Consider the following 26,922-nt stretch of genomic DNA (forward strand, 5'->3'; position numbering starts at 1 on the left):
CCGGAGGAAGAAGACGCTGGTGTCTCCACACTGCACGGGCCCTGGAGCCGACCGAGAGCCCCGCCGTTCCCTCCGCCGACGTCCAGCGGGTCTCTGACCCACTGACCACTTCTTCTCCTTTTGTATCCCACCAAAGAAGCGAGGTGGCGCAAAGCGATTCCTCCGAGGCACAGCCGCCCCTGGCTGGACCCTCTCCCCGTACCCCCAGTCCCTCGCCGTCCCCACGGCCGGCGTTCCGCTGCCTTTCTCCCACCCCTCCGGGTGCGATGAGGGGCTTCGGGGACCGGGGCCGCGACCGAGACCGCGGCGGGTAAGGGCGGGGAGGGGGGGGCAATGGCGCGGCATGGGTCGGCACGGCGTGGCGGGGGGGTGAAGGGAGCCGCCTCACCCGCTCTGGGGGCCTGGTGGGAAGAAGGCCGGGGAGGGGAGTAGGGACGAGGGCCGTTCAGCTTGTGATATCGAGGGGAGCTTTTCCCCAAAAAAAGTATTGGATAGGGATGGGGGAGGGGGAGCTGGAGACTTTATTGGTACGATTCTGGCAGCAAGGGGTGGTGGTGGGCTGTTGTTGTTTGGTTTCTTTTGTTTTGGTTTTTTTTTTTTTTTATTTAATTAGCTTATCCATCGTTCGTGTGTAACCGCGTGTGCTTTGCTTGCAATTTTAAGATCTACCCTTTTCTTTCTCCTTTAGCCCTAATTTATTTTCTGCCAGTCCTCTTCTCCTTTACCCTACTCGCGCTCCCCCCCCCCCGGCGGAAGCCACGAAGGACTTGGTGGCCCTGTCAGGGGTGGTTGGACTGTCTGCCCTTCTGGTTGTCATTGCCCCTTCTGGACTTGTTAGAAAGAATGGCAGTTGCACTCCCGGGCTTATCGGGAGAGGAAATGAGATTGCTGCCGTGCAGCGGACTTGCATACTCGAGAGGGTGATCTCAGTAAACATGGCCCTGGACGACACTTAACGAGCATGACCAAGCTTACGTAGCAGTCAAACAGGAGTTGTCTGTGTGGCACTGCAGAGGCCTAGTGCTTGATATTCTTGGTTCTGCTACGTAAAGGAAGCTTGGTTTGGAAAAGGTTTTTGCACGCTTGATTTCTTTCTTTTTTTTTTTTTTTTACGAAGAAAAAAAACCCTATATTGTAGTATATAACTAGTTTGAGACTTGAGTTTTTTTAAGGGTTGAAAGTAATAAGATGTTCATCCCAGGCCTTCTTAAAAAGAAAGTTAGAACTAATTTAGGAGATTGGCATTTTCTGTCCTTTACATCTCAAGTAGTTAGGCCTACATTCTCAAGGATTAATAATAAACATATCATGCGGGTTCTGTTATTCTTAATATGGCAGACTAGATCTTCCTTTTTTTTTTTTTTTCCTCCTCCCTCTTCCTTTCCTTTCCTCCTTGTTCTCCCTCCCCACCACGAGATTCAGGAATATTTTGTTCATATGTTGCAGTGCATTTTAACATTTAGTTTCTTGTCATCTGTGGAGAGAGATAGTTGTATCTTTGCTTTATCTTACACTTGCATTGCACGCTCTGAATTTAAAAGATACTTTAATTTTTTTTCGCAGAGAGGAGGGTTCTGGTGAATTTCCACATGAGATTTCCAGCTCAGTTTAACACAAGGACATTGGAGCAAACGCTTTGACAAGTCTGAGATAGTTTAGACCCCAGCTGTTTTTCGAGTTTAGTGTGTGAGTTTGATTATGCAGATTTATATACAGTTACTTAAAAGAACACTGTACAAAGTTGTCACAACACTTGACTTGCCTTAAAGTTAGTGTAATCTGGTTTTTTGTAAAGCTTTTGATTATAGTAGGATTCTTCTCTTTTACATCAGGGGTTTTGCATAAGTAAAAGGAGTGCCTTTCATGCTTCTTTTTGAAGTCTTTGGACATTTGCATGGAAAATTGTTTTCTTGGCGTATTATCCTGGAAGCTTTAATGCGTCAGGATTCAGTTTGTTATATGCGTCTATTTAAGGTGTGAAAATATTTGTAGCCACTAACACCCATCATAATTCATAAATAACCTCTGTAAAATTTTGGACTACCCGGCACGGTGGTGGTTAAGTGCCATTTGAAAGCTTATCACCTTCTTAGTGCTGATTCTTTTGTATGCTAAACACGTACAGGCTTTCTGTTTTCCTTCTGTCAGAATCAAGTTGTAGGTGACTACTTAAAATGGAAAGTTGTACTATTTTGCTCTGGAATTTAATAAATTCACACAGTTCTGCCCCAGAAATGATGGCACCAGTACTATTAAAGAAGAATGTTTTGTGTCAGTGTGAATTTATACTTGCAAAGAGAACTGCTGGCAAATCAATGGAATAATCTTAGATTTAAATCAGTTTAACTGGAATTGGAATCTCATTTTGCTGGTAATGGGAAAGTAAAGTGTCAGTTACTGCCAGTTTAGCTGATAAACTTCAGCAGAGGCAGTGTTTGAGGACTGCTGCCAGGGCTCACTTCTTTCAGGCCAGCGTACAGCCATACTGTGTGTAAGAATGGAGAACTGAAACTATGTGGCTTCTGTGTAAAATACTTCGATTCTTCCTTCTGGATAGCTGTGGAGCAAATATCCGTAGTACCCAACTGTTTCAGCGTCCAGCGTTGCCATCAGTTCTTCCATATGTTTCCTTTCATAAGGAAACTCATTGACCCTTGGAACCTCCAGCTGACTTCAGTGGTACTCTGGGTTTTGTTAGAACTACTTGGATACAGAAATAGCTGTCATTTTTACGTCAAGTTAGCGTGATCAGTAGCAGACATCTTCAGTAAAGGTGAATGTTCCTCTAGATTAAAATCTATACAATTTCTTTTAGCTGGTTGTGAAAGAAAATGTAATGTTTAAATTAGCTTTTGAAGTTGTGTTTCATAGTCTTTACACGTGACAAAAACTGCTGATTACGCAGGCTGTCTGGAGGCTATGATATACATAAGTAATGGGAAAATAAGGGATATTTGTAGGGGAGGGAAGAGAATGAAATGGTTGCAACAAAGCCAGCTTTTTAAAAGTTACTTAGCAGGTTTTAAATTAAATTCTAACTACCATACTTAGCTTTTCCAACATTGTAATTCCTTTTTCCTGTTAATATGTTGATTTGGGTTCTGGTTTTTTTTGGTCTCTTATACACTATAATTTGTCATTTCCATTGGAAAGTGATTGAAAGAGAAAATGTCATTAGTGTCTGAACAGATAACCTTGTACTTAAGATAATTTAGAAATTTATTTCAGATACTCTTCATTCCTCTCCCACCCCCCGATTAGTACCGTAAGGAGATTGCTTTGGAATTTTTGTTACTTCTGGTTTGTTTGATTAACAGTTTTTTATTTACTAGCAGACTGACTGGGTAAGGTGCAGACACTTTGAATTTGCTATCTAAATAAAAGTCTTGTTTTAAACAAGCATTTGTCATGAATTCATGTTTTGCAAAAAGCTGTAGCTTTATTAACCAAAATTAGGAAAAAATTTGAACTCATAGCGTTTGGAAAAGTACATTCTGCTCTGTTCGTATGCTACTAAATTATCTAGGTGAAGTAAACTGATCAGAGAGAGAAAAAGCGGTAACTTCTGGGTAGTTCTGCTACTTAGGAATTTTTTAGCAGAGTAAACATTAGCTTTAGATTTAAGGCAGTGACTTACAAATGGCTGTACTGCAAGGAAATTTTAAGATGGTTTTGGGTTTAGAACTGACTTAGAGCAGGTTTATGTTATTTCAGGAAACTGTATGCCATTATAGTGATTGGGAGAAGGGAGAGGAGGAGTGACTTTTGCTAGAATATTGTGCTCATGTGTGAACTTGGGGAGGAAAAAAGAGCGGAAGATGCTTAAGAAACCTGCAAATTCCAGAGTAATTAAATACTCTTTTTTTAACATTGACATTCCCAGGTTTGGAGCAAGTCGTGGAGGTCCTCTTCCTCCAAAGAAATTTGGTAATCCAGGGGAACGTTTACGTAAGAAAAAATGGGATTTAAACGAACTGCCCAAGTTTGAGAAGAATTTTTACGTGGAACATCCAGAAGTGGCCAGGCTTACTCCAGTAAGTTTTCAGATCCTGTCTGTTCAATTTTGCCTACAAGAGAAAATGTCACAAGTGGAAAAACTTGTCCTAGGAAGTCTGGGACAGTGTATAATAGAACTGTCTGTTCATTAAGCTTGTTTGCTACGTGTGTACTCTGCAGGATACTGGTTATAGTTGCTTTCAATACTTAGCCTCAGCAAAGGTGATGCTTCTGCTCTTAGATGTTTTTAAATGAGATGCTTTACATTTGGTCATTTGTAGTTCATCACCATAATGCTTGCCTGGTCTGGCTATTTGTTGCTGTAGATAAGACCTATCTCTTGTGAGAGCTGCAATGCTAGGGAGGCCCTGAAAGAATCTAAGATAATGAACCTAGAGCAGGCTCCTTAGCGCCTTCTCCTTTTGAGTTTAAATATCCCCAGGAGTGGAGAGAGTTGATATGGTCTCTGGGTGGCTGTCCCAGGGCTTATGTTTCTCATGGTATTTTTTTTCCCCCCCTAATAATTATTTGCAACATCTTCTCTATAGCGACTCACTGCGTAGTTGAAAGTAGGAGTTAAATTCCCCTGCTAATTCTGTCTCTCCCAAGCTAAATCCAGAGCTCCTTGTCTTTTTCACGCAGCCTGCACTCCAGCCTCTAGCTTTCCTCCTGTGGTTGGACATGCTCTGTTGAAACAATGCCCTTGTTACACTGGGGACTCAAAACTGAGTGCAGTACTTTGTGTTGACTCTGTAGATACAGTAATCTCCTCTTCCTACCCAACTTGAGTCTAGAGTTTGGTTTTTTTTTTCCCTCGTTGATGTCTTTTTATATTTAGGAATTAAGATATTTCATTCTTAATATGAGGAAGCAAACAAACAAAATGTTCTTAGCCAATGACACAGGCTTATAAATCTTTATGTGAAATATTCATGAGATATTTATATGGCATAAAGGAATTGGAGGAGGCATTAGCTTTTTAAACTTGAAATACTGAATCACAGCGTTAGCTGCTGTAGCTATCTTTGCCTTAGCCAACTAAAAGGATTTTCGTGTTTTTCTCAGAAGTTGTTTTATTTTTTTACCTTTTCATTCAAGCTCAAGAGATTCTCACAGATAGTAAGTTTATTGCTTTGGATAAAGTGCATATTTGGTATTGATGTGTATCTTTCTATTAATTTTTAATGAGCATTAGAATAAGGTCATGAATTGTGGAAGCATGTTGCAAATTGCAGTTGGATTTGCAAGATAACCTAGAGAAAGATAGAACACTTTTTCTAATCCTAAAATTAAGCTTATGTGAATACACGTTTCAGAAACATTTTATGAAGTTCCAGTATTTAAAAAATTCTGAGGTCTTAGGGTATCATTATGACGTTGTTTGGGCTTCTTTCATGCAGAAAAGAAGTGCCAGTTCTGAAAAGATTTCAAGCAATATCTGAGTTGCAAGTTGTCCAGCAAGAGCTGTGTATTTAACCAGGTCTGGAATGTGTTCCTTGAAGAAGGGGGACTGTCCTGCACTTCTGCTTGTTCGTAGTATATTAGGGCCTATTTATTTTGTTTCCTTCTTAGCACTAGCACGTGATCCTAATCACTTTTGAAGCTGTTGGTAATTTCTGGCCTTTGGAAGAAGAGTATAATTCTTAAAAATACTACATTAGTACACTTTCCGTTAAAAAGGGCTGTCTGGAAGAAGAGAGACATGAGTCCTTCTAGACTACATAGAGAGCTTATACCTCTGAATATTGGAGAAGCTATGTGATAGCTCAAACTCAAGATGAAATCTTTAGGAAAGCAGTCCTTTTTAGATCTCCGTTTCAATTCAGTTCTCTAATGAAGCTGTTATTCAGAGATTTGAAGTGAAGTGAGTTAATAGTTAGAAACATGCGCTTAAGTCCCTGCTGAGATTCAGCATTTGTCTTTGCTTTTTTTTTTTTTTTTTTTTTTTTTTACACATAAATAGTATGAAGTTGAAGAATTGAGAAGAAAGAAAGAGATAACAATCCGAGGAATGGAGGGCTGCCCCAAACCTGTGTTTGCTTTCCACCAGTGTAGCTTTCCACGTAAGTACTTTACCATTCTTTAAGAAACTGAGGATTACTCAAAACCAATAACTGTTTAGGCCTGATCTGTTTTCTAAAAGGTCTTCTCAAGCCTCAGTTATCCTTAAAGAAATTTTTTATTTTCTTAAATTCTTAGAATATGTGATGGATGCCTTGATGGACCAGAACTTCACAGAACCCACTCCAATTCAGTGCCAAGGCTTTCCACTGGCTCTTAGTGGTCGTGATATGGTGGGCATTGCGCAGACTGGCTCTGGGAAGACACTAGCAGTATGTATTCTTCCTTTTATTTATTTATTTAGTTTTCCTACTTGCTTTGCAGAAATTACCATTGGCTACTTGTTAGTAGGTTTTGAGCTTGTCAGTACTGCAAGCCTGAACTGAGATGATTATATGTTTTTGAAGCTTGCTTTGTGAGTGAGACTTAAGTCTCAACTCAACTAGCCTGCCTTATTCACAGTCTTGTATGTAGTCTGCCTTTTTGTTTAGATGCTTAGTCACTTCTCTTTAGTCTGTGCTTACGTTGTGGTTTAGAAAACAGTATGTGCTTTTTAGCATGTTTGTTTTATGAACTATACAACTTAAAATAAAAAAATGATGACTCTTCAAGATGTACATTAATTTTATCTGCAGTGATTAAGAAGGAATTTTATCCTTCGTGAAAAACATTGATTAGAGCCAAGAATGCTCAATTCTACTAACTGAGGCTCCAAATTTAAATGAGCCTTTGTTTCAGAGGTGCTGAGCAACTATATTTTGTGCTCATGTCAAGGCAGATGTGGTTGGTCAGCAGCTCTGAAAATCTTCTGTTGTGTTGGATAAATGCTAATATCTGTTTTTGCAGAATCATGGTATTTGTATAGCCAGGGTTTCTTGCTGTCTCTTATATCAGGTGTTGGCTTCTGCTTCTTGAAGAGATGTTAGGCTAAATGGGCTCTTGCTGTGATCCAGTTGTCATGGCAGGAGGTAATTGGCATTGAACATTGAAGTCCTGTGTCTTGACCTAAAATTCTTCTATTTTAGTACTTGTTGCCTGCAATTGTCCACATCAACCACCAGCCATATTTGGAGAGAGGGGATGGCCCAATTGTAAGTGCTTGTCAATTCCCTTCCTTTTTGTGTATATGTCATGCCATCATTAATAAGATGTGTACTTTATTTAATTGGTATTTCAGCATAGTAAGTAGAGAAATGTTTACTATCACAACGTGACCATCCCACTCATTAGTTGAAATTCTGTGCAATTGCTGACACAGTGTAAAGATATTTAAATGTTTTCGCTAGTAAAGACCAGATGGTCCAATTTTACTTACGGTATCTGGGCAGAGCCCTTAAGTTAGGGATGTGCATGCAGCTTGCCTATCCTAAATCGATTCCTTCTGCAGTGTCTGGTTCTAGCACCTACTAGAGAGTTGGCCCAGCAAGTGCAGCAGGTGGCTGATGATTATGGCAAATGTTCAAGACTGAAGAGTACCTGCATATATGGAGGAGCACCCAAAGGTCCCCAAATCAGAGATCTAGAAAGAGGTAATTTTAAAATGTCTGTTTGCAGTTTCTGGAGAAGGTGATACTGTAAAATCTCTGTAAAAAGAAAATTATCTTCTTAAAACCTGTTTGGAAGGGGATGTACATGAGGACTGGTGCGCTCTTGCTCCAGTTACAATGGTAGTTCATGAGGTAGTTACCTTATTTGGATATTAAATGTCCTTTCTGTTTTCACTTTGAACTTTCCACTTGTGAAGATCATCAGGATGTAGGAAAGGAGGAAAAAAAAAAAAACTTACCAGAAGGAAAACAGGTTATTTTTGAGGAAATACAATAGCAGCAAGTTTAAGCAATGATTTTTCATGAGCCAGATTTCAAGCTTTTTGTTCAGGCTTGTTCAAATAATCAAACTTAGTTTATGAATGTATAGAAACTTCTTTAAACAGTGGGGTTTGGGTTTTTTTAATTGTTCTTAAGCACTAAGTTCTGTTTCTGTTCATGAGCCCCATGACATTCTGTAACTGCCTTTCTGTACGTACAAGGGGTTGGAGTTGGGAATGATGAGGAACCATGGTTCTACAGCAACCGCTGTAATGCAGTAGTGTTCAAGTGACCTAACTTTCATTTCAAGGGCTAGTTAAACATCTAATTACAAATGCAGGGGTGTGCTGATGGCTTTCGTGTTCACTAGATTAAAAATGTAGTAGAATTAAGTGAAAATATGTAAGAAGTGTTATCAAGGTAAGCTTGTATATACAGATCTACTTTAGTTACCACTGCAGTTTGCAGAGTCATTATTGAAAACTGCAGTGATAGGATAAGGGCATGCCTGGTAGAAGGCTATGGGATAGCTCTGTTGAAGAAAGTGGTAGTGCGTTCCAATTCAGAAGTAGCATCTTCAATGGAAGAGTCAAAGGTTACATGAAGGGACCTTGGGAGGATCAGGCTTTTGCACACCTTCTTGGAGTGCTGTAAAATAGGTGTTTTGCTTATGTGGGAAACCCTTGGGTTAGAGGATATGGGTGGGTTGGGATGCTTTCAATCCTTTCAGGTGTATTTGGGGTATGTAGTGAATTTGCTTTGGAGGAGTATGTCATTGACAAAAGGGATTGCAGTTTAGTCAGTCTCCCTGGGAGACCAATGGCTCCATTAAAGCTCATACAAGAATTAGACTTCTATAGAAACTAGAAGTATGCTCAGCTTTGTCAGCTCTAAGGGATCCAGGCTGACAGACGAAAGGATCCGGGTTGCCATAAAATACTGTGTATCTATAAGTGCAGTATCAAGAAGGCTGTTGAGGTTTTGCTCTTTTTCACCACCTCAAACTTGCCTTCTGTGAGCATTTTAGTGACACTGAAAAGACTCACCTGTAAGATTTGGATTTTGGTGGAAATCAGTCCCTCCTTTTAAGGAACGTATAAGTTGCCGTACCTGATACTAGTTTTTGAATATTTGAATTACGTTTTTATGCTAATAAATACAGACAGGATCATTGTCTGTCAATGTTGGTGCATAGCTAGTCAGTATTAAAGCCCATGCTTTGGCTTTAAATATTGGGGGGGAGTGGAAGTAATTTGACCTATATAGCAAGAGACGCATTTAATGTATGATACGGAGTTTAGCTGGAGTTCACTCTTATTTTTCTAGAGAGCTCTCTAGAGCTCTACATAATTCTGGATGAAGGTGGGTCAGACTGGAGTAGAAGCTTATTTTACTTCTTATTTTTGAAAAGCTCTTCACCGGTCTTTTCTGACAGGAAGCTTTTTCTTCTGTACTGCGTTTATTGTTCTAATGGCACTGTAACAGTAATTTCAGAATGGAAAAAAAATATTAAAAGAAACTAGGGCTTCTACTGGAATGACTCAATCTTGGGTACGAATGAGGGTGGTGCTTTTTTTTTTTTTTTAAAAAAAAAAAAAACAATGTTTGCTCTGGAAGGTGATTCATTCTGACTAAAAATACCAATTGACATTCAAATGAAGAGCCTTACTCTTTTTCCTCATTCTGTTTTGAAGGTGTGGAAATCTGCATTGCTACACCAGGTCGCTTGATTGATTTCCTTGAGGCAGGAAAGACCAACCTTCGTCGGTGTACGTATCTGGTGCTGGATGAAGCAGACAGGATGTTGGACATGGGATTTGAACCCCAAATTCGTAAAATCGTTGACCAGATAAGGGTATGTGAACTTTGTAAAAGGACAGCCTCCTTTGGTTTCCCATTCAAAGTCCAGTACCTTAAATAAATTCATTTTTCAATTTTCTTAGCCTGACAGACAGACTCTGATGTGGAGTGCCACCTGGCCAAAGGAGGTGCGCCAGCTGGCCGAGGACTTCCTGCAGGACTATGTTCAGATCAATGTGGGAAACTTGGAGCTGAGTGCCAACCACAATATCCTGCAGATAGTGGATGTATGCATGGAAAGCGAGAAGGACCATAAGTAAGCTGATTTTCCTACCATTTCGCTTTTTTCTGGCTGTACTTAAAAATCTACAATCTTAAAAATTTGGTTTGTAAGCCAAATATGAATTCCAAATAGTGAAGTTACTTGTAGCATTATTTAACCTTTGAGTGTTACAAAGTAAGTCCATCCTGTAGTTAACTGATCTGTTACACATATTCTAACCGTACCATTGTACAACAGACCTAAATTTGTGTAAGTGATACTGACTGACTTTTGTGGATGCGTGTTGTGTGTTCTCAATGTAGTTTCGGAGAGTGCTGCTGTATTCTTGTATATGCGGATGTGTATTTTAGCTCTCATGTCTTTTTCAGACTGATACAACTGATGGAAGAAATCATGGCAGAGAAGGAAAACAAGACCATCATCTTTGTGGAGACAAAGAGGCGGTGTGATGATCTCACTCGAAGGATGCGCAGAGATGGGTGATTAGCTTCCCCCCTTCCTCCCTCCCTCCCCTTGTTTCTAGTGGGAAACAGAAATCGTAATAAAAAACAGTAAGGTTTAAATGTTTGTGATGCTGTTATGGGAACAACTTGTCCGTTCTTTTCTTGGCTGAATTCAGTCTTCAGTTTCCCAGAAGGTTCCAGTCTATCGAAGCATTAGCGCAGGAGAAAGCATTTGTAAGCTGTGCAGCTTTTAGTGTATCAGAACACGGACACGCTGATGGAGACTGTGTCAGTATAGCACATGTGATTTGGCCTGGACGGTTGTTTATGTAGGCAGTGGGTTTAACATGCAAGAAACAAACCAGTATACATGCTAGGTAGATACAGGCCAGAGGAGGACAGGGGATAAAATATTTCTCAAGTCTTTTATTTTTTTTGTCCTTTTTACTGAAATACTAATAAAAAAAAAAGCTTCCTGTTGCCTTTAATATATGTACTTTCTGTGTATGCTGATGTGCATCTCTGTTTGGCAGTTGGCCAGCTATGTGTATCCATGGAGACAAGAGTCAGCCAGAAAGAGACTGGGTGCTTAATGGTGAGTCCATCACTGAGGGGAGAATAACTCGGGCTGCTGCATGTAGTTTACTGAGATGTGCTTTTCTTAAGTCTTTTTTTTTTTTATTTTTTTTTTTTTTTTGTCTCTATAGATAAATTTCAAAAGAGCATCTTTTGCATTTGTACTGTTAAATTCCGTGCTTGTATTTGCCTTTTTTTTTTTTTTTTTTCCTTTGACAAACACATAATGGGAAAAGAGCTTCATTGGGAGCTGGATTTTGAAAAACAGTTGACAGGTTGTACCCTGACCTGCTGGGGTTTCTGAAATTGACCCATTTTGCCTAGATTCTGGAAAATGAGCATTTAGTGTAAATCAAGTTCAGGTAACTTCATGTTTTTGAAAAATCTTACTTCATAGCATGCTTTGTTTTACAGAGTTTCGTTCTGGAAAGGCTCCTATCCTCATTGCTACCGACGTTGCATCTCGTGGGCTAGGTTTGTACACATAGACCACTCTTGCCTATTGCTACATATTTTTCTTCTTTGGACTGAAATATGTTTTCTTTAAAAAAAAAAAAAAATTCAAAGCGTGATTTTCCCCCACATGTGAAATACGTTTTTTAACATTATTCTTTTTTTTTTCTTTCATATTCAAAGTCTCTTCCTGCTCCTAATGAACAGGCTTTGGTCTGCAGCAAGGCCTAGGCATGACCAATCGATCGCCAAGAGGGAGAAGAGACGTCCAATTATGCAACCCAACCCTTCCACCACACTCACTTCTTCCCCAAATCCAGCTTTTGTTGCTGGGTGATAGGAATGGATTGCTCTCAGTTCAGAGCGTGTCAGATAAAGTTCAAGTAGGAAGTTATGGGAGAGCATTTCAACAGCAAATAGCTAATATTCTCCCCATATGACACACCACAGATGTGAACATACCAACCCCAGTGTACACGCATGTTTACCCTACAGATGTACTCACATCTGAGAAAGCACTGCTCCAGATCTTTGGTCTTGATGTGTAGCCTTCCCTCCTCTGTGTTCCTTCTAGGCAGGACCACTGAGATTGTATATGGCCTTTAGATCGTGTTACCCAGATGTGTAACTGAATCAAAATTGCACAGCTCTGTTCTGGTGGTACGAAAAATGATCCGTCCGGATGCATCAGTTGTGCCCCCTTTTTTTAATAAGCATATTTGTTTTGTGAAACACTTTGTGTGCTAAGCACAGTCTTTATACACCTGCCCGCCCTAGAAGAGGAGGATGACTTCTGAAGTTCTCTGAGTTCAATAACAGACATTGAATACTCTACCGTCCCTGAGTCTGGTAGAAGATAAACTGCTTGGGGGTCAATGTCTCACTGCAGTAAATAGTAGACAAAGTTACTGCAAATCATTGCAGATAAACTCAGAGAAATCTCTAGTTAAAAATCTCAGTTGTCTGAGCTCTCTTTTTTTTTTGTATGCTGAAAGGGTGGCTGTGCTGTGCATCATATGGTCACTTTAATACAGGCAGACCATCACTAGACTTGGCAACCTTGGTTCACATAACCTTCACCCCTCCTTCCCCTCCCCACTCAAAAAAATGTCCAACACTTCCTCAGAGAGGTGATTGTATGGACTTCAGTCTCTGCCCTCTAAGGTCATGTCTGGACCTGTGCAGTTAGAACTTGGGCCTGTTGGGAGAAGGGACTGAGGCCTGAAACCAGTTTATATGAAAGAGAGCTGCTTTCTCGAGCAGTATTTTTTAAACAGGCTTGCTATGTGCTGGTAGCTTCTTTGTGCATCTTGCCTAGACATTTAAAACAGCCTCACTTCCCTCAAAAAAAACACTCCCCTCAAAACTACTCAATTGGATAACACTTCAGAAAACAGTCTCCCCACTTCCCATCCTCCACTTCACCCAAGCGAAGGGGGAAAGGTACCAGAGTCTGTTTCTTGTTACTGAACAACATCTCTGCTTATTTTGGGGCCCTGAGTTTGCTGCTTCTTAAAATAAGTCACTTAACTGGCAAACTTCTGGACGACTTCCTCCAAGATCCTGGAAAGTGAAGGCTTCTACCTAAATAACATAAAACAGGGGCGCGCGCCTTTTGGCTGGGTCACCAGGGCTTTCCCTCTTCCTAATGGAACATTGGTTTCAAAAAAGCTTCTTCCAGGTAAGTTCTGAGTCCCATAATGACTTCTTTGTGATAATTCCCTGGAGTGAGGTCCTCTCTCTGCACTGATTTTTTTTTTTTTTTTTAACTTTTTTTTGTTGTTGTTCAGTCTATTAAACTAAAAACATTGAATTTGTTTTGATTTGTTTTGTTTAACAGAAGCTTTGATAATCAGCTGCAGATCACTCTCAGTGCAGGGGTGGGGGCACATCTACATTGATGGTCTAAACAGCTCTCTAGACTAGCATGTTTGCTAGTTTATCTCTCTGCTGATTAATAATCTAAGACTGTCTGTGCCATAGGGTATTCTGATGGTCTGACAAAGGGAATGTTTCCCAGGTAGCTGTCAAAAATTATTTACAGTTTCAGTTCTTGATCCTGCTACGTTATCTTCTAAAAGCGCAGGAAGATGCGAGAGTGCGCAAAGACTTTGGAGCATGCTAGACTGGAGAAGCAGAGTCTTGTACTTGCTCTGGTCTTCAGCGAGCTGCGTGCTCTACCAGGACCACTTTCTAGTCTGGAAAACACCCTTGCATTTTCCTCTTCCTGCCTTCCCATTCTTCCCACTCCTTCCCAGTTGAGTCAGTTCCGTCTGCATTGGTAGCTACAATTCCCCGTGCTTTCTGCCGGGAAAGCATGTCCTTGCGTGCTCTGTGGTAATTCAAGTCGCTTTGCTACTGATGGATGTGCAAAATGGGACTGACTGAGGATCATGTAGCCTGCAGCTTGCCAGGCTAGTTACACCCTGGCGGTGAAGATGCAGTCTGTCATATGTACTCTTCTCTTCACTTTACTTCACTTTCCCCTTTTTAAAAAAAAACTGTTGCATCAAGGACCCTAGCTGGAGACTCGCGCAGCCCCCTGTGAAACCTGCCTTCTCACTCCCTTTTTTTGGTGTGATTCAGGACTTTGGAGTCAGCAAAGACTGAGGAGCCCCCCCTTTGCTGTAATAAGAAACAGACATAAAGTCCCCCTCCTGTCACAACAACCCTCTTGTTTTTGTTTTTCCTACAACCCCTTTGAAATTGATGCAGTCTGGGCAATAGATGCTGTCTGACCGTTTGGATGTCATTTTTGTATCTTCATTTTTTTTGACAATTGCCCCCAAGAACCCCAAATAGGGGATAAAAAGCGTTGGAGGACCTGAAACTTTTACCTGAACCCAGGTTCTCCGGCGCTTCACAACCAAATGGGGCCACAGAGAAGCGTCTAAGCCAGTTCACAGAGCGAGCGTGTGTGGGGACTTCTCGCTGCCACGGACCCTTGATGCATGCTCCCCGCGCTCCAGTGGTCCCGTGTCAGAGGGCGGAGTTTTCGAAAGGAGGCCGCCAAAAATAAAAGGCAAAGAGACGGGATCGGCTGCAGCGGTTTCCCACAGGAGGAGGGAGTGTGCATCGGTCTGGTAACAAACAGAGAATGTTTCTCTCTTTAAAACATCAACAACAAAAACCAAGAAAGGAAATCACAAGAATCTGTGTTTTATCTTGGATATTTTCAGAATATCCTTCTTAAAATGCAGATTTTTAATTTTTTTTTTTTAATGAGCTGTTAGGGTACTTACTGTAATACTGTGCTTTTTAAAGTATTTTATACTATAGCTAATAGGTGCTTTTGGTACTTGAGGTGCTTTCACTGAAGTGTTACACTAACATTTGCTTTGTTTCTGTCCCATGAGTTTCTGAAGTCTGACTTTCCAATAGGCATGCAGTTCTGATCTCCTAAATTTTAGTAGTATTCTGTATACAACGCAGTTCTGATAACTTCATTTTATGCTTCCATCTGACTTTGGAAGTAGGGAATTGTTAATGGAATTCAGGCTCGTCCAAATTAAGGAAGCTTTCCAGAACTGGATGGAACAGCATGGTGAAATGTTAGTGCAATGCATTCTGGTGATAACTACAAAACTGAGTTAAGATATTTTTAGGTCTGGATAATTTGTAATGGGTTGGCTGAGTAATACTAATGTAATTCGAGTATCTTGAGCTTTAAGCTAGGGAAAGTAGTTCACTGTATTTTACTAGGACTGTAAAACTAAATATTTTTAAGATTGCTTTTTATTTCATGTTAGCAAGTGGAAGGTAAGTGATCTCATTACCGTTATTACTTGTTAGACTTCTCCCAAAAGAGTAAAAGCTTTACTGTGGCAGTTCTGCCCTTCCACCCCAGTTTGCTCTGTCTGATGGTGGCATTTTCACTTTACGGATTGTGGTGGTTTAAAAAAGAAATTCAGTTAGCTCATTCACAAACATCAGTGTCTTTGACACATGAAGACAGAGAAATGCATTCTGGGGAGGATGAATTTGAGTGCAGGGCTAAAACTGCTTTAAAATTACCACTGTTTTTCAGGACACTGTTCCTGATTATCTTAAATTTGAGTCTTGTGCTCTTTTGGGATGAGTCTGTCTTGTATTTATTCCATGCAATTACTAACTTTGTATTTTTTTTTTCTTATTACTGTCACCTGCATTCGTGCTCCCCACCTTTCGTTGGCACGTCCTCTCTTCTTCTCCCCTTTCCTCAACCCCACCCCTTCACTGTGCTTCGCACCTGGGCACTTCACAAGACGTGGAAGATGTTAAATTTGTGATAAACTACGACTATCCGAACAGCTCTGAAGATTACGTGCACCGTATTGGCCGTACTGCACGTAGTACCAACAAAGGTACTGCCTACACCTTCTTCACACCAGGAAACCTGAAACAAGCCAGGGAGCTTATCAAAGTGTTGGAAGAAGCCAATCAAGCCATCAATCCAAAACTGATGCAGCTTGTCGACCACAGAGGCGGAGGAGGTGGTGGTGGAGGTAAAGGCACATGGGAAAAGGGCTACACAGGGAATAGGTTCCCCGTTTTGAGGGAGGGAAGATTGAAAGAGGGTAGGGAAGTAGTAAGTGTTAGTCTAAGGTAACAAACAGTAGGTTACTGTTAAAGCTGTTTGGTACCTGAGCTCTCAACACGTTACGTGGATGTTGTATTTCTGCCCAAATAAGAGGTAGTCCACTAGTCGATCTTAGTTGTAGATTTTTTTATTTTTTTTTTTCTCCTGATGAGGTCCTCACAGAGCTAATTTTACTTGAATTAATTAATGCCTTGCAGTTCTACCTAAGCACAAGCAACAGGGTGTGTATGCGTGCACATGCAAAATTGAAATCAGCAAAGGGATACATTGGCTTTACCTTCAGGGACTGAGGCTAGCATCCCTCCTGCTCCCTGAAGGAGTAGTAAGTTTCATTTTATTTCCAAATTAGTCCTGACTTTTTTCAGTTTCTGTGTCTCTAAACACGTGCATTAAGGTCCCCTTCTGAACTTTGTATTTACACCTTGAACAAAATGAAGAATCATAAGCACAGCTGTGTGGGGAAGTTTTAGTTGGTCAAGAGAGCTTGCTCCTTGTGGGCTAAATTGTGCACATAGGGGGAGAAAGGGTGGTATAATTGCACCAGAGTTCATTGTTTAAGGCTTCGTGGTACTAAATCTTAATATATCCATCGCCAGGAGGTCGTTCTCGTTACCGAACGAGCAGTTCAGTAAACAACCCTAACCTGATGTACCAGGAAGAGTGTGACAGGAGGCTCCGGGGAGTGAAAGAGGGCCGGAGAGACTCGGGTGGCTTCAGAGACCGTGAGCGTGGTGACAGTTATGCCAACGGAGCCAACAAGACCTATGGCAGTGCCTACGGGAGCCCAAATTCTGCTTTTGGGGCAGCACAGAGCCAGTATGGTTACACTCAAGGGAGCTATGGAGCAGCTGCCTATGGCACGAGTGGCTATGGCACTGCAGAGTACAGTGCTAGTGGCTATGGTGCCAGCACCACAGCTGCCACCGCTGGGAGAACCTCACAGAGCACTACCCAACAGCAGTATGCAGGGATGGTGGGGCGCTCGGGCCAGCAGCCACAGCCGCTCATGTCACAACAGTTTCCGCAGCCCCCTGGCACTAATGTGATGGGCTATATGGGACAGACTGCCACTTACCAGTATCCACCCCCTCCCCCACCCCCTCCTCCCTCACGCAAATGAGACCACTCACCCCACTGGTGACCAGTGTAGACCTCTTGCATTTAAAGGAGCCTTTTCTTTCTCTTCTTTCCCATTGTGATGTCTCTCTCATGCAAGTTAGACTTAGAATTCACCCTTCAAATCCCTTGAGCCCGTCAGAAATGGCCCCCAGTCTACATTACTGACCCTGTCCTCTTTTTTTTCTTTTTTTTTTTTTTTTTTCTTTTTTTTTTTTTAAGATATATATATAGTTGACTGGAAAATCTATTATTTTTTGTCTTGCATGTTGAGGAAATTCGAAATTTTATTTTCTCTAAAAGAAATGGGTATAAGGCAGATAGGTCCCAGCTTAATCATCTTGGTGTCTAAGGTTTGTGGGAAAACTTGCTTTTGAGGGGAGGAGGTTTCTATTCTGTAACACGTTAACTTAATTTCAGGAAGTATCGAGAGAGGTGGGAAAGTTTGGGGAGCCAAAAAGCACTTCATTTAAAATTATAAATGCAAGGGAGCAATGCTCACTTCTCCTAATCTTAATTTTTTTTGTTGTTTTTTTTTTTTTTTAAATAGCTCACTATTATTGCTTGTAATCTATCATAGGTGACTTTCTGTAGGAAAACTCTGCTCACTTGTCTGAGCCGGGCGGTGTTCAGAGTAATGCCTCAGGTACATTGTTGGCATTTTCTGCAGCTCTGGAAGCAGTGGCCCTATCTTCTAGTCCCGTAGCAGCCTGCAGTAGGGAAGTTGGGATTAAAACCCCAGTGTCAGAGACCAAACCTGTCTTGGATTCAGTACCTAAAAAACAGATAGTCACTGTAGGTACCGCTGCTGTGATGTTTAGCCAAGTAAATTCTTTTCCCTACGATTGTTAAACTGCAGCATCGCAAATGTATGGAGCCTGGTTATCCTTAAATTAGTTTCTGCTCTCAAATTCCTGTTGTTTGGTTTATTGAGAGAAGTCTTATTTGAGAGCCCAGAAACTAAACAGAACTGAGATGGTGAACAGCCTATCTCGTTCGTTCCTTACAAACAAACTACCTTTTGACATGGGGAATGTTCTGAATGCCGCTACGCTTGAATAAAATGTGACAAGAGTTTTCCACGCTTGAATTTAAGAGATTTGAATAGGGTGGGGTGGGGGAGGGGGGGACCGGCAAGGGGAGGAAGAGAGGAGGAGGAGATTGCCTGGAATCTCCTTTTCATAAGGTAAGCAGTGAGCTGGTTAGTGCATCTTGATTCTGAAGCTTTGTTTCTTTTGTACCTTGCTCTGACTATTGCTTTTTCTGGCTTTTGAGTGCATTTCCCTGCTCCATTGGTCCCTTTGAGCTGAGCTCTCGCAGGTAGGTAGCATTTTAGAAAATGTTAGAGAAGAGTGAAATTTTAGTAAATACGTAAATAAAACTTGTTTATTTTACAGGCTAAGGTGGGTGTGAGGGGGTTTCTCCTTTAGTAAAGCATGTTGTTGACTTGTTATTTCTAATACCAGACGGTTCAGAGACAGTAGATGGTAACAGGAGATGCTGCTCTTGATCTGATAATAAGACAAAAGAATGGATACATCTCCTGGTTTGTGAGGCATAATCTTTGCATTATGAGAGTGCAGGGTTTTGGGGTATTTTGTTTTTTGTTTGTTTGTTTTTCTTCTGTTGGCATTCTTGCGTATGGATGAACAAGGCAGCCCACTCCTTCTGTAGCAGAGTGGAACTTCTTAAAGCCCAGGAAAAGAGCTTACTTATACAGAAATGATTTATTTTAAAATTTAATTACTTCCCAGAGTAAAATTTTGGGGAATGAATGCGCTTTTTTTTTTTGTGTGTGTGTGTGTGTGTGCAGTACACAGCTAGGTTGCTGACACAGAGCGAAAGGGGAGAGATCTTCCAGAGCCTTGGTACCCTCGTCCCATCTTCTAACTCCAGTGCTTGGGCAGGAAGTTCCTTTGCTTGTGTTAAGTGAAAGCCAGATACGTTTAGTTTATCCAGGCACTGACTGATTTGTCTTTGGCCTCCCTCACAAGCAAATGTAGAGCGCTTTTAAAAAAAAAAAAATAAAAAAAAAAAAAAATTGCAAGTTCAGTGCGGAAATATGTTTGAGGGATGTAGGAGCAGGACATCTCACTGCCTTTTAAAAGGGTCTCTGGACTGTCAAAGCTGCCTTAGGGTCTGCTATAGCTTTCACTTCTTTTGGGGGGATTTGTGCACATGTGTAAACGTCTGTGCCAAGTCTGGCAGTGCTTTATTGCTGTTGAGGTCAGCTGAAGTCCAGGCTCTCGGTTCAGCTCAGAGTGTTAACCAGACCGTTGAATGCATCAGTGCACCGTGGCATGTGCTGCCCCTGTCCCACCTGGTGCTTGCTGCTCTGTTCCGTACACCAGCTGGAGGGCCCTTGTTGATACAGCAGTAGCCTCTAGTATTGTTTGCCTTGTTTTTGACCTGTAAAAGTTCGTGGGAGTGTCAGATGAGTTGGGTGTCTCCTCCCCTCCCACTTCCTGAAGTAATTTACTATTTGGACTTCTCTGAACAATGGAAGGGTTAGTGGCTTTGTGTGGGATCAGCATCTTGTTTCACGCACCTGCTGGTCTCTGAACACATTCCTGTTGTATTAAAGAAGACTTGAATTGAGAGATTCATAGATCTGTGGTGTTCAGACACAGGATACTAAGAGCTATGTTACTATTCTTAGTTTGTAAATTGTCCTTTTGATACCATCTTGTTTTCTTTTGTAGGTATAAATAAAAACACTGTTGTCAATAAATTGTGAACTTTGTCTTTATTTTTGGAGTGTAAAGCCTTCTTTGCCCTCGTTCTTCCCAGTTCTTAAAAAAAGTCAAATTCAAGGAGTTGGAAGTACCTTTTGGCAACCCACTGAATTTTAATTGAAATGGTCCCTGTTTGCAGAATAAGAGGAGCCGTCACTGAAAGTGAGTGATGGAGGAGGATGTTTGAATACTTGCGGAACTGGAAGATTCGTGTCATTTGAAGGGAATGTATTTTTCCTGCATGTTACAGGCCCTGTAGAGAATGGGAGTGGGGCAGAGTTAATTTTCAGGAGGATTTTAGTTCCTACGGAGTTAAAGTAACAGTTTGTAGTGTCTGCTGTGTCAGAGTGGCCGCATGTTAAATGGGTCAGTGGCCTTTGTGTATGTTATTGATAGTATCGTCTTCCCCTTACCACAGGCACTCCTTAAAGGGCTGAAGGTGGTGACACTCCGTGGCACTCCTTGTGCTGCCTCAGGGTCAAGGTGGAGGTGTGTTTTGGAGGTAAATGCTGGGAAGAGCTGGAAGAGAACTTGCACTACTTCAGTATTGGCCAGCACTGCTTACTAGCACCCAATTCAAGTAAGAAGAAATTTAAAAAAAAAAAAAAAAGTCTCATACAGATGAGAAGCAGAACAGCTTTCCAGGCCTCATTGTATTCCTGGCACTGGAGTGAAACTTGGCTGAGCCATCCATTAGCCAAAAAGGGCCAGGAAAGGAAAGCTGTGATCTTAAGAGCTTCATCTTTGCAATTTCTTGCGTTGTCTGTGGAAATGTTTTCAAACAGGCATGGGAAGGCTTAGCTTCTTTCCTTTCAGGACTGTGCAAAGAGAAAGAGAAGGTAATGAAGGAACCCTGGGGAATTAAACTCATTTTTTCAACAAATACTTTTTCTGTACTTGGTACGTAGAGTGCTGGATAGCAGGTTGTCATGTTTGCAAACAACAGTGAAATCGGGGCTATGGCGTGGGCCTTCCGGGGCGTCTTCCACCTGCTGCTGTAGCCGGTCGGAACAGAGCTGTGCTGCCTTCAGGTAACGCAGCTGCTGGTCCGCAGTCATGGCTAAGCTAGTAGCTCTAGAGAATCCTGTTCATTGTGGAAGGAGCATCTGGGAGAGTTTAGTGAGAAGAGTAAAAGAAAAATACCCTGCGTTTCTGAGGATTTCTGTGTCATCTTTGTATGGGAGACAACCACTACAAAATTGCTGCTGAAAGTGGAAACTCCATGCCTGACTGATTCTCCTTTTTGCTAAGGGAAAAGGTGTTTGTTTCCTTTTCTATAGTTACTCTTGTTCATGTATGGATCCTCTTAGAGACTTAATTTCCCCACTTTTTTTTCCTTGATGATGTAGTCTGGAGTCTGCTGTTCTGTCCTCAGTGCTATCATTCCCCTGGCGCTCTTTTAATAGAGGACATGACCTCAATAACGGGGCTGTGGCCAGACTCCCCTGGACCTGGCCCCTCTGATCTGGAAGCTGGGATGTGAGGCCTCTTGGAAATAGCAAGGGCCCACAGGCTTAGATGAGGTGGATGGAGAAGCAGCTACCCAGGCTCTTGTGGGGTGATCAGCGGCACGGGGTCTGGCTGGTGGCCTGGTGCTGATGGTGTAGTCTGGGGTTGGGAGCTGGGGCGGGTACTGCTGAACGCCCTTGGTGCCAGAAGAAAGGGCAGAGTGCACCCTCAGTGATTTGCTGATGAAGCGCAATAGAGGGGAGTGGCTGATACAGCAGATGGGGCCAAAGGGACCATGCCAGGCTGGAGAAATGGACTCATGGGGACCTCGTGTGAAGTTCAGCACAGGGAAATGCCATGTCCTGCCCCTGGAGTGGAGCGGCTCCATGCACCAGTGTGTGCTGGGGGCTGCCCAGCTGGAAAGCGGCGTGGCAGAAAAGGCCCTGGGTGTGCTGGTGGACACCAAGTTGAACATGAGCTGCCAATGTGCCCTCGTGGCAGAGAATGCAAACATCTTCCTGAGCTGCATCGCTGGCAGGTCAAGGGAAGTGGTCCTTCTCTGCTCAGCCTTGGTGAGGCCACAGCTGAAGCAATGGGTCCAGCTCTGGGCTCCCAGTCCAGGAGACAGGGATATACTGGAGCAAGTCCAGAAAGGCTGCGAGGATGGTAAAGGGGCTGGAGCATCTGATACAAGAGTGCAGGCTGCGGGGTGAGGCTGCACGGATAAATGCGTGATGGGGGGAGTAAAGCAGACAGAGCCAGATTCTGCTCAGCGATGCCCAGTGACAGGGCAAGGGGCGATGGGAAATTCTACTTAAGAAAAAGGTTTCATACAGTGATGGTTGTCAGACACAAGCACAGGTTGCCCAGAGAGGCTGTAGTGCCTCCATCCTGGATATACTCAAAACCTGACAGGGCAGGACCTTGAACAGCCTGCTCTAGGTGACCGTGCTCTGAGCAGGGGGGTGGATTAGATTATTCCCCCCCTGCAGTTGCTCTCAACCTCAGCCGTTCTGTGAAATACAAGTGCTCGGGAGCTGGAAGCTTCCTCGGAATATCTTTCAGGTCCTTGTGTTAAACAGAAAGTAGCTCATCTAGTTTTGAAAACAAGATCAAGAGAAGTTGCATTCTATAAAAATCCCTTTACAATGCTTTGGTATAGGCTCTGAAGTCCTATTAAATACATCTCTTTATATAACACATCTTCGCGTTTTTCACAGCATCGCTCCTGCCCCTTTTGTCTGAGCTCTTCGGTGTTAGAAATGTTTTGAAAAGATGGGTTTTTTTTTTCAAGAGTGTAAGAGAGATGCGACCTGCTCTGATATTGCTGGTTTTTATAAATATCTGCAAAGCATTTGCATATTTTCAGACACCTTTTCTCTCCCAGGATCCAGAACATTAGTGTAAAAGAGAAAAAAAAAAAAAAAAGCAATTCTTTCCCTGCTGCGATGTCCCAGGGACAACTGTTTTTTCTTTTGCCTCCTGTATCATCTAAATTTTGCAGCTCTATCGCTAGCAATGCGAGACTGAAAGCCAGCAGTTGTTTTTTTTTTCCCCCTTTTGTTCCACCATCCGCATCTACAAAGGGTATGGATTTCTCACAAAATACAGAAGGACACAGGACGCATGAATTGAATGAAGCTAAAATGGGAATTAGTTTGGAAAAAAAAAAAAAAGGAATTGACGTGGAGCACCTTGATGGCAGTTTTACAAAGAACTTTTCTGGCTACAAAAAAGTTTTAATGACAGAAGGAGGTCTTAATCTGCCAAGGCCAGCCAGCTGCTCAGTGTTCCTGTCACCTCTCTATCAGCAGGTATACTGCATGAAGCTACCAAAGATCCCTCCCTAGAAAATCAAACACGGGCCGTCACTACTGCTTTTGGCAGACAAGTTCGGGAATGTGAAGAAGGAAGAAAATATTTGTTCACTCAGCTAGATTTCATCACATTCCATCCTCCTCAACAGAAGAGTGTTTTAAAGCGTACTTCAGCATCAGCAAACCGTAGGACGTTCTACCAGATTTTATGCCCTTGATGCACTTGTTGGCTCTGGTACGTAGCCGGTTACCAAAGCACAGTACTGAAGTGGAAGGGGCATTGGATTTTGGGAAACAGAAAGGAGTGTCTTGTCCGTGCAGAATCAGTTACTGAGAATGTTACATCTTTTCCATCAAAAGAAAAAGCAGGCTTAATAATATCTTCATATGTCTGCAGCTGCTTTCTCAGGTACATTGTCTGCCTACAGCTATATTTTCCTCCCTCAAAGTTTTTTTTTTTGCGTGATTCATAATCTTTCAAAATGTACATAGAATTGAATATGCCTCAATTATTAACTTTCCAAGGTGGAGTTAAACCAGGTTTAGCCCTGGTTTAATTTCTGCTTTGTTTCACGTGCACATCTAGAGCATTGTGAGCAGGGATGCCTGCTTGCATTCAACGGATGTGTTTTTTAAACTGGATTTTAGGTGGACAAGATGCATCACAAATACAGCAAAGAATAAAGTCATGTAAGGAGTAACGGATGGCAAGCAGCAGCTCCACCATAGGTGCAAGAGTGCTGAGTGAACATTTCAGATTGATACCAACCTATTTACTTACCTTTGGTAACATAGAGATAGAAGAAGTCACAGTAGAAGATGGTTTGCACCACCCCGGAAACTACCGCGATCTGGTCGTAGAAATTCTCCGTGTAGTAGCGCCAGACCCAGTTGGCAATGTAGAGAGCGCGGTAGAGGCCCAGGAAGAAAAGGTAGTGCGTTGTGATGGTCTCCGCTTCCCCCGTCTTGCTGATCATGAAGAGCTGAGGAAGGATAGCCACAGACTCCAGGTAGATGGAGAAGGTCCAGAGTATCTGTGAGATGCAAAATAAAGGCAGTGGAGAGTCTTGGTTCTGGTTAACACACATTAAGACCCAAAGCTTTTCATTTCATAGAGCACTGATGTGTGAGTGGGATGAGCAGTGCTGCTGGAGTTGGAGAAAATGAGCCTGCTGTGCTGGGACTGAGAGGAGACAGCACTGAGCTGCTCTACAGATGGTACGGTCTTCAAGGCCTGCCAACCTCGCCTTTCCTGCCTGCTTTTGCTGTTAAAAATCTCAACCATTCAGCACGCGGCTCACTCTGCTGCCTGGGGTCAGGCTGCTGCTTCCCCTCCCCTTTCCTGCCTCCGGTTTTCCTTACCTCCAAGGGGGTGAAGCTGTGGTTCTCCAGAAATGACAGGCCTGTGACAGGGACCAGCAGGAACTCAAGGCGAAAGGAGTCATTCTCGCTGTCAAACGTTTTCCGGAATTTCACGTAGATCATGTACACGGTGACATAGGCACATATCAAAAAAATGACCTGGGGGGGGAAGGGAGACAGCAAGACTTTACCTGCAATTGCACCTTCTGTGCTTGAAGAGAGGACGGCTTTGCCAAAGTCAACATCTGTTAATACAGTTCTGGTGGAGCCGTGCCAGGACGAGATAGTGGTGAATGCTTTTTCTGCACTGGCTTGTGGATTGACTTCTGCTGGAGATACTCCAGCGGTCAAATAAGGATTGCCCCACCATGAGGACCGTGCTTGTCTGAGCCCTCTAGGGCTCTGTGTGAAGAGGTTGGCCTGGTGGCAGCCATCTGTTAATGTTCCTGCTCTGCAGGGGCGTTCAGGCTTGATTCATGGCATCTTGTTCTGGTTTTGGTGGTACTAAATGTGGTGGGCTCAGCTCGCTCACTGGATGTGGTGAGAGGGATTTTTGGTCAATGGAGAATGAGTGGCACCAAAGGAAACATCTTTATCCACCCTTCCTGTCTATAACTCCCTGTAGCGTTGGTCACAGGTGAGGAAGGTGGAATTGCTCCTTCCTCCCTCTGCCTGAAAAACTGAATTACTGACTGCGTACCCTTGCTTCCCCGAGAAACCGCAGTGAGCTGAGGGGAACCTCTGCTTCTGCACTGCCCTCTCCTTACCTTCATCACGGTGTTATAGATGGAGATGAAGGTTGTGAACAGGTCCAGATAGCGGGTTGTGAAGACGAGGGCAAAGAGAATCTGACTCTTCCCAGAGATACCTGCGTAGCAGGGAGAAGAAAGGAAGGTGAGGCAGATGAGAGGAAGGACACTTAGGATGATAGTTTCCCCTGATGCCTCCTTTGGAAGAAGTTGTATATACTTGTGGTGCTTTGTGAGCCTGGTCTGGTTTCTAGGAGCTGTGGTAGCTCTAGACCTATCCCAGGACTGGCTGGAGTCTTCCATGTAACAGCTCAGGCTTGTGCCGACACCCCTGAGCCCTGCCTCCGATTGTAGGGACTGGCACTTGGTGGGCACATTCACTGCTTTGACCGATTCAGTCCTCACTGTCATCAAAACGCCTTCCTCTTCCCTCCCTTGTCCCCTTTGCCTGCCCACCTCACCAGGGGTTGTGTGATATGACATCTGCTGCAGGAGGGAAGAGCTGCCGGATCAGGGACTAGCCCAGAGACGCTGATGGAGCTTAGTCACCTCTGGCAAGGAGGTGCCCTCAGACCCACCCATTTCTCTACCTGCGATAGCGGCCGTGGTGCTGCAGCCCAGCCCCAAAGTCTCTTGGGGAGGAAACCATGAACTCTGAGAAAAATCTTCCTTGGGGAAGCTGCTGCTCTGGTTTCCTCGCCCAGGGATGGGGCAGCCTCTGCTACCTGACCACTCGCTGGCAGGACCTCTGACCTAAAGCAACTTTCTCTCGAGGCTGTCGGTTTTGGTGCCACCACGACTTCTTGTGCTCATTTTCCACCTCCCTCCTCCAGCCTTGCTGCCCTCTCCTTCGCTTCACCACCCTGACACCAACACCTGCCTGAGGCTGTGCGCCTTGCCACATCACATCCTTCCAACATGGCCCTCTCCTCCTAGCAGGCAGACCTCCCAGTGGAGGAGGAGAAGGAGGAGAATGACTTCCCTTGAAGACCCCACCAGGGAGCACTGCCAGCTTGTGCAGGCTATGACTAGCCTTTTGGCACCCATTTTGCTTGCACCCCTCGACAAGCTGCCCTCCAAGAAGGGCCCCCCTCCATTCCCAGAGTGTGTGAGCACTCACCGGCACAGGACTTGGACTTCAGGATCTTCATCAGGAGGATGATGATAGCCAGCAAATGGGAGACATCCCCCAGGATGCGGAAGACGTTCATGGTGCCGGGTGGGCTCCGCTGGGGCGAAGGGAGTGGGGCGCTTTCTGCGGGCAGGGAGGGTGAGGGCAGGGAGTTTCTCCACCCTGAGCCTCGACCAAGTGAACGCTCTCCTCCGGCTTAAGTTTCCTTTCTCCCTGAGTACGGAGCCCTCTCTTCTGGTGGAGAAAAGTTCAGGCTCCCCTCTTTCCTGATTGTGAGTGCCCTTCCCCTGCCAGGTCCTCAAGCTGGATGTCTCCCTTGCTTACTTTTCCCCCAAGGTGGATTGTCTCTTTCCTCTGCCCCGGGCCTTCCTCTCCCTGCTCCAGGCCGAAAGTTGGGGTTTGTCCCTTGGAGAGCCCCAGGCTGAGCCTGCTGAGCAGCCCTGAAGCCAGCGCCGGGTGTCGGTGACGTGGCTCCTGGCTGGCCGGGGAGGAGAGAGAGGAGGAGGTGGAGGCGGGAATAACTGCGCTATTTTTCCCTTTTTCTTTTTTTTTTTCTCTTCCTC

At 43.4% G+C, this 26,922-nt stretch overlaps 2 protein-coding genes across 2 annotated transcripts; one reads left to right on the top strand and one right to left on the bottom strand.

Annotated features, from left to right (window-relative positions):
* Positions 1 to 19,846, top strand: DDX17 (DEAD-box helicase 17). Its single transcript, XM_086752916.1, has 13 exons — positions 1 to 310; positions 3,884 to 4,034; positions 5,960 to 6,059; positions 6,196 to 6,329; positions 7,083 to 7,148; positions 7,445 to 7,586; positions 9,560 to 9,720; positions 9,809 to 9,981; positions 10,317 to 10,427; positions 10,925 to 10,986; positions 11,382 to 11,441; positions 15,665 to 15,904; positions 16,596 to 19,846. The coding sequence occupies exons 1-13, from the start codon at positions 267 to 269 to the stop codon at positions 17,117 to 17,119; spliced, it is 1,968 nt and encodes a 655-aa protein (XP_086609042.1). The 5' UTR covers positions 1 to 266; the 3' UTR covers positions 17,120 to 19,846.
* On the bottom strand, positions 18,914 to 26,888 carry KDELR3 (KDEL endoplasmic reticulum protein retention receptor 3). The gene is made up of 5 exons (XM_010128193.2): positions 26,348 to 26,888; positions 25,246 to 25,346; positions 24,479 to 24,637; positions 23,898 to 24,150; positions 18,914 to 20,668 (listed from the first exon to the last, which is right to left on the bottom strand). The coding sequence occupies exons 1-5, from the start codon at positions 26,436 to 26,438 to the stop codon at positions 20,628 to 20,630; spliced, it is 645 nt and encodes a 214-aa protein (XP_010126495.1). The 5' UTR covers positions 26,439 to 26,888; the 3' UTR covers positions 18,914 to 20,627.
* Positions 26,889 to 26,922: the final 34 nt, after the last annotated feature.

This window comes from Chlamydotis macqueenii, chromosome 1 (genome assembly GCF_036417535.1).
Source record: "Chlamydotis macqueenii isolate bChlMac1 chromosome 1, bChlMac1.mat, whole genome shotgun sequence".
In the NCBI taxonomy this organism is placed as follows: domain Eukaryota; kingdom Metazoa; phylum Chordata; class Aves; order Otidiformes; family Otididae; genus Chlamydotis; species Chlamydotis macqueenii.

Coding starts and splice junctions, on each gene's coding strand:
- DDX17 (XM_086752916.1), top strand. CDS start 267: ATGAGGGGCTTCGGGGACCGGGGCCGCGACCGAGACCGCGGCGG. Junction 7,587..9,559: donor AATCAGAGATCTAGAAAGAG/GTAATTTTAAAA, acceptor TCTGTTTTGAAG/GTGTGGAAATCTGCATTGCT. Junction 11,442..15,664: donor CGTTGCATCTCGTGGGCTAG/GTTTGTACACAT, acceptor GCACTTCACAAG/ACGTGGAAGATGTTAAATTT.
- KDELR3 (XM_010128193.2), bottom strand. CDS start 26,438: ATGAACGTCTTCCGCATCCTGGGGGATGTCTCCCATTTGCTGGCTATC. Junction 24,638..25,245: donor TCTATAACACCGTGATGAAG/GTAAGGAGAGGG, acceptor TTCCCCCCCCAG/GTCATTTTTTTGATATGTGC. Junction 24,151..24,478: donor ACAGCTTCACCCCCTTGGAG/GTAAGGAAAACC, acceptor TGCATCTCACAG/ATACTCTGGACCTTCTCCAT.